Here is a 6753-nt window from a genome sequence, read left to right on the forward strand (position 1 = left end):
ATGCAGATCGACAACCCTACCCCAGAGAGTGTACCCAGTAAGCACACACTTTGAGGCAACGAGGAATCTGCACTTAACAAGCAATTCTCATACAGGGGCTCCTAGGACCACACTGAGGTTAGCTGCATTACAGGAGTAGCTAATATTGGCCAGTGTCTGCATAAATAGCAGCACCTTACCGGTTTCTTAGTTTTAAAACTTTTTGAGATAATTGTAGATTCATATGCACTCATAGAAATAATAGAGATTCTGTGTACCCTTTACTCAGGTCCCCAAGGGGAAAGGGTACAATATCACAACCAGGATATTGGTGTTGACAGTTAAGATGCAGACCTTTCATCAGAAAGGCCCCTCACGTCGCCCCCTCCACCACCCCTTCCACTCCCGTTTTTTTTAAGCCGTGCCAACCACTAAGCTGTCCTCCCTCGCCATAATTTTATCAATTCGCGGTTGTGTGCATGGAATCATACAGTACATAGTCTTTTGGTATTGGCACTTCTCACTCAGCATGTCTGGTGACTCGCCCAGGTGGCTGTGTATGACAGCTCACCCCACTCTGACTGCTGAGCCGTACTCCGCGGTGTGGATGCACCGCCCTGTGTCATCACGTACGCACTGAAGGACACTGGGTTGGGGCTATTATGAATAAAGCTGCTACAAACTTGTGTACAGGTTTCTGTGTGAATGTATATGCAATTGCTGGACGGTAGTTATAAGCTTAGTTTTTAAAGAAATTGCTAAACTATGAGTGGCTATAACATTTTAGATTCCCAAGTACTTTGCTGTTTTTATTTTTTTGTGGCCACTTCTTTTCATTTCCCTTACTTATAACCTTTCCCCTCATTCATTTCAATACCATGCTCTGCCCTTTGTCACTTCCAGGTACTGTATTAGAAATGTAATCATTTCATTTTACGGGGTGGGGTCCACTGGCAGCGATATGAAACACCAAGTTAAACTGGTGACCTTGGATTTGGGGGGCCGGGAGAAAAAGCACTCGACAATGGGGTGTCTGGGCACACGCAGGGTTAGGTCACTGCTTAGTAAGGTGCACGCGCTGTCCTTGCGTAGACAACCAGACATGGCCGGTCTTCACCAGCCTGAGGAACAGGAGTCCGCTCCATAAGCCAGAATGCCAGACAACGAACTTAGGTCCTAAGTGGATTTAGTTCTCCCTTCAGGTCAGCTCGAAGTTCAAGGTGAGAATGAGAATTAGAACTCCAGAAACAGGATGGGTTATGAGGGGTTTTGACCTCGCTCTGGAAATCCCTGCAGGAAAGCATTATCCCTCGGGAGAGGCTGCTTTTTCACACAAACCCAGAGCCACCTTCCTTTGGTTTGCGCTGGTTCCGCAGAGTCCAGCTGGATCTCAGCCCCATTTTTCTATGCTGATTATTTCCATTCTATTGACAATTTCTTTGGCTGATTAGCTTCCCTAAGACTTGTAGACTCAATGCTTTCTTCCTCTGTGGAAGGTTTAGAAGTCACCCTAGCTAAGATAGCCCGTTTCTTTTATGGCTTCATTATAAAAAAAAATGTAAACGACTATGATAGACACAGTCCATTCTATTCGATAGACCTTTCTGTGCCTGTGGAAATGGTCTGTGCCATCCGATCGGGCGGTCACTAACCACATGGGAGTACCGATTACTTCAGATGTGGCTAGAGCATCTGAGGTGCTGAATTTTCTATTTTATTTCACTTTTGTTAATTTAGATAGCCACGTATGGTTAATGGCTAACTCTGCATTAGACAGCAGAGGTGTATCATCAAAGTAGGACCCGAGGTATTCTGGTAAAATGCTTCTGAAGGTCAAACTTGTCTCTACTCCAGCAACCCCTAACCACGTATCTATCTCTTCATTTTTATAACTTTATACTCTATATAATGTGGATGAGATCGCATGTCAGCGTGCTCTAGAAAGTTGGATCGGCAGCATTTTAGTGTCTGTGATGTAACCAAAGAGTGCTGTCTGCAACCATCAGGTCCTTATTAATTTGGGGTTATTACACTGCACGTGCCCTAACTGCCAAGTTGGCAACAGGTAATAGCATCAGGCCATCTTAAGCAAACGTGAGCACGTTTGGGGGTAGAAAAAGGGATGGGGCTGGTAGCAAGAACTTGTTATAAGCTAGGCTTTACGCTTCAAGTTCTCATCCACGGACACTTGAACAGAGCTCAAAGCAGGTCCCTCAGAAGGGGGTCCCGTTTACCTTTGTACAGTACACACACTGGTAGGGTCTGTCTCCAGAGTGGACTCTCATGTGCTTGTTTAGGCTGGAAGACTGAGAGAAACATTTCCCACACGTAGAACACTAAGGCGAAAAAGAAAAATATAGTTGAACTCACGTTTCCTCTAACAAGTTCATTTCACCATGACGTTTACCTGGGTGTGAGGGAACTACTAGTATATTTATTCTGTGTATACCTGTAGGGAAGGACCAAGCAGGCCGGGCTGAGAGCGAGCCAACAGTACAAACACATGCCAGAACCACACTGAAGAACGGGTTCTGGTCCAGAGCCTGCTAGGTGCTGTGACTTTAGATAATTCATCTAAGGTCTTTGGGTGTCATTTGCTTCAGATGTGAAATGCGGGCATTGAATAGGATCATGGCATTTAAGAGAGGCCTGAATTAGTCCTGCTCCGTCAACAAGCAGTGACCACAGCAAGTCAGTTAAAAGTGGAATCTGTTTCCTGATTTTCTTCAGCAAGATACCTGCTGTTTTCCTTACAGAGGGCTGTGAGTAAATTGCAAGCACTATGCAATTAATTCAACAAGTATTTATGGAGTACGTACTATGTGCTTAGCACTGTGCTAGAGAAAGTAAACTAAAAATCTAGTTGGGGATGGTGATGAATACGTAGACCAAAATGGCAACTCAGGTAGCAGATGACCTGAGACATATTCTACCCACACAATAAGGGTTATAGTTTGGGGGTCCAGGGAGAGCATATGGTACGGCCACCTGCCCTGTATTAGTTCATATTACAGCTCTGTGCTCTCTGCCCTGGTGACTCCTGTCAAATCTCAGGAATTCTGCGCCAGGTAAAGGAAACTGCTGAGTTTCCCTGTGCTACTTCCCCAGGTGTGCTAATGGTAACAGACAGGAGAGCAGTTGTTTTCAGGTTGTGGGATTTGGAGTAGATTTTAAAAGTCTTCCCTATTTTTTCTGTACTGCTTGAAATTTTAATAAGCATATATTATTGTTATTAAAGCAAAAAAAAGGTCAAATGTTTGAGATAATATTGCAAAAAGAAGAGATCAATTACAAGAGGGAAGTAATTTTTAAAAAATTGCTCTTGTAAATGAAAAACAAACAAGAATACAAAGTACTCAATGGAAATGCCATGTAACTGAACGGACCCAGCTGACTGGTAAAGACTTAAATACAATTTGGAAAATAAAGTTGGGGAACTTTTCTGATTTTTCTGGGAAGGCTAAGCAAAAAAAATTAAAAATTAAGCACAGGAAGGTAGATTCAACCTAATATCTGGCCAAAAGGAGTTCCAGGAAAGAACAAAGATCTGGAAGGCAGATAATCAGCTCCCCCACCCCGCAAAAAGAAAGAAAAAGAGAATTCCTTTGAGCTTGGGACTTTTGCCTTCATGTAGAAAGGGTACTTTGTACTCCACTGTATACCAAGTAAGAGAAAAAGAAAGAAAAAAAGCCACATCCAATTTGACACATTCTGTTAAAATTTCAGAACTTCAAAGACAGAGAACAAGTTCCATAAAGAAGAAAACAGTTATTTACAAAGAAACAAGAACCAGATTGGCGTCAAACAATTGAAGAAAATAGAATGATGCCTTGAATATTCCGAGGAACAATTATTTCTATCTACAATTCTATATCTAGTCAAACTATCGGATATATGAATAAAATATCCTGATAAGACTCAGAAAACTTTCCACTATGTACCCTTAAACACAATTACCTGAAGATATGCCCCAGTAATACCTCCCCACTCCCTCCCCCCAAAAAAAGAAATCAAGAGGGAAGAGTGGGGAAGAATCAGGGAAACTAATGCAAGAAGGTGATGAAAAATATCCAGATCTGACTGTTCACGGGCCCAGAAACCACTGGTTCGAATCAGAGTAAGCTCCATGAAGAATGTAAATGTCATTATACAATTACACAATTAAGAAATTAGATTTCTGTCTTGCAATTAGAAACCCTAGCAAAAACAAAAGCTTACAAGGAAGTCAAAGATGAAACAAGTTAAAGTCTTGCAAAATTTGAACAATGGACGGCATGTAGGAAACAATGCTTTCTGAAAAAACAAGCCCTCTGTGTTCGTTGGTCAGGTGTCTCAGAAGGCTGGATGGAGCTGGCATTCTGAATTTATGCATGAACTCTTGGCTCATTGTTATGGGCGCCAAGGATTTCCCCTGACATTGTAATTTCTCTTGATTCATCTGAAAAGGAGGTACGCTTATGTTTTGAATGTTGGAAGGAGGAGGGTAGTATGGGGTTTCACTGTCGGTTGTACACCCAGCACCTTCTGATATTTTTATCAGTCAAAAAATTTTTCCTCTTTCAGAAACCGATTATTCTTGTTAAAAATCATTTATCTGAAGTTCTACATGTCTGTTACACTTGAGCTTCTTTTTCTTCTAAAGTCAAATCAAATGTTTCCTTTGGGCTTCCTGAGGAAATTAAATCTACTTTAACATGGTAAAAGCACTACTTAAAGTACTGATATAGCCACATGTGTTTACAAATTAGCTTGTGATGTAATCCTAAATCAGAAAAGTAGCCTCATAATATTCAGTATGATCCCAAGTATATTACAAACATGCATACAGATGGAAAACAATCATATCTATTAACTTTGGGCCAGAACATATCAGGCAGCCTTTGTTTTGTTTTTCTCCATATTGTATTTACCAAGCAAATACTGTTTTCTCAATGTTAAAAAAATTAAGTTGGCAATCAAAATTTCAAAGGTTTGCTAAGTAAAAACCACCCCTGGCCGCCCTGTGCATCAGACGCCTGCCCCACCCTCCACCCCCGCTCCCCACTCCCCAACTGACAGCAGGCGCTGCACGCGGGAGGCCTCCGAGCGGTTTGCGGATTTTGCGGACAGACGGCGGAAGCCTGAGCGATGGGCAGGGTCAGTCGGCACCGAAACGCTTACCTTGTGAGGCCGGTGCTTCTCGTGAACGTGGAGGATGTGGATGCGGAGCCGGTCCCGCTTCTCAAAGGACCGCTTGCAGAGAGAGCAGGGAAATTTCCTATCGCCCTTGTCCACGCAGGGGGTGTACTTGAGATGCTTGTCTCTGTAGTATCTGTAGGTAAATACTTTCCCACATCGTTCACATCTGTAACCTTCTGCAGACTCTGTCCAGCACAGGAAGAGAAGCGCCGGTGGCTTTGTCAGCTACTTTCCCTCATTCTTACTCTCTTCCAAGGCAATTTTAAAAAAACTTTTCATTATAGAGAATTTTAAACATATATTAAAGTCAAAATAATAAAATAAGCCCTCCCGCGGCCAACATCAAGCTTTGACAATGACCAACTAACTCATGGCCAATTTGGTTTTCGTTTATAGCAATTTCCTCAATAATGAAATGCTAATTTATCATTTGGTTCATAAATACCACAAACCATAATCTCACACACGCCTGACTGGCACTCGTTACAAGGCTAACGATATACAAAAACATGCCTACTCTCTTTGTCAGTCTGGGCTACAAGTTCAAAGCAGCTCACCCAGGACACTGATGGATATCTGCAGCTTAGGTCACAGGCTTTCGAAGTGCTGTTGCTTTTGATCCCTTTTACAAAGTCTTTTAGGTACCCTCTAAGCTTATCGTTCACCTCTCTGAATTTTGGGGAAGATTCCAGAGCTAGAATCTTCATTTGTAGAGGAGGGATGACAGTATCTTGCCTTCCATAACACAAAGGGTGAGCACAATGATTAATTTAAATCTAACACTTATTGAGTTCTTACCACTACGAGTGATACTATCACTGAGTGATAGATAAGACCAAGAAAGGCAAATCTGTTTTTATCAATGGAGGAGGGAGGGGGAGGAGAGGTTAGAGAGGGTGCTGCAGACTCTAGCAAAGGAGATGCCAGGTCCAGCGGGGTGTGTGTATGTGTTGGGGGGAGGGGAGAGGACAGGGGCCACCTACGACAGCATCCCCGTTCAGGACACCTGGGATTCCAGAGGATAAAATGGCTCTGATGGTGCGCGCATCCCGAAGACCTCACTGTCTGGCCCCAGAAAGGGAGAAAGGAGCAGGGAGTGAGTAGATGCAAGAATCTGGACATGGAAATCTCTTTAGCATCAGGACAGCAGGGAAGCTATATCCATCAGGAGCTTTGTGAGCTGACGACTAGGCCCAGGCACGGTTAACAAGTAGCTAAGGAAATAAACCATTTATTAAGTAAATAACCGGGAAGGTAATCTCCAACCCCAGGACAATCCATTGCCCAGCCACTGTCTGCCACTTTCATTGAGGTGCTAATATTCTCAGAATCCCCCTGCTGGACCGGTTTTTGCTGAGAGCAAGGATCTTCCATGGTCAGAAATACCGGGCCTTCCTGCTTCCTTGGCTGGAAGAAGGGAGTCTAAAAGATAGAGCCAGTGATCTTACAAATCAGAGGAGCACTAAAGCACACCAAAATTCAAACAATTGGGTACAAAGTAAATTTGCACATAAGAATCACCACTTACTTAGGGAGAAATGACACAGCACCTTCACTAATTAGGCTTCGGCTGTTGACATTTTCTGCTCAGGTCTT

The 6753-nt window shown here is 43.1% G+C and overlaps 1 protein-coding gene across 1 annotated transcript in view; it reads right to left on the reverse strand.

Moving 5' to 3' along the window:
* PRDM14 (PR/SET domain 14) overlaps positions 1-6753 on the reverse strand; it is a 13665-nt gene that overhangs the window by 1878 nt on the left and 5034 nt on the right. The window contains exons 5-6 of the mRNA XM_011364631.1: positions 5140-5342; positions 2214-2315 (exon numbers count right to left, since the gene is read on the reverse strand). Coding sequence (XP_011362933.1) covers positions 2214-2315; positions 5140-5342 — 305 coding nt within the window. The remainder of the gene's footprint in view (positions 1-2213; positions 2316-5139; positions 5343-6753) is intronic.

The sequence above is a fragment of the Pteropus vampyrus genome, unplaced genomic scaffold (genome assembly GCF_000151845.1).
Source record: "Pteropus vampyrus isolate Shadow unplaced genomic scaffold, Pvam_2.0 Scaffold99, whole genome shotgun sequence".
NCBI classification, from domain to species: domain Eukaryota; kingdom Metazoa; phylum Chordata; class Mammalia; order Chiroptera; family Pteropodidae; genus Pteropus; species Pteropus vampyrus.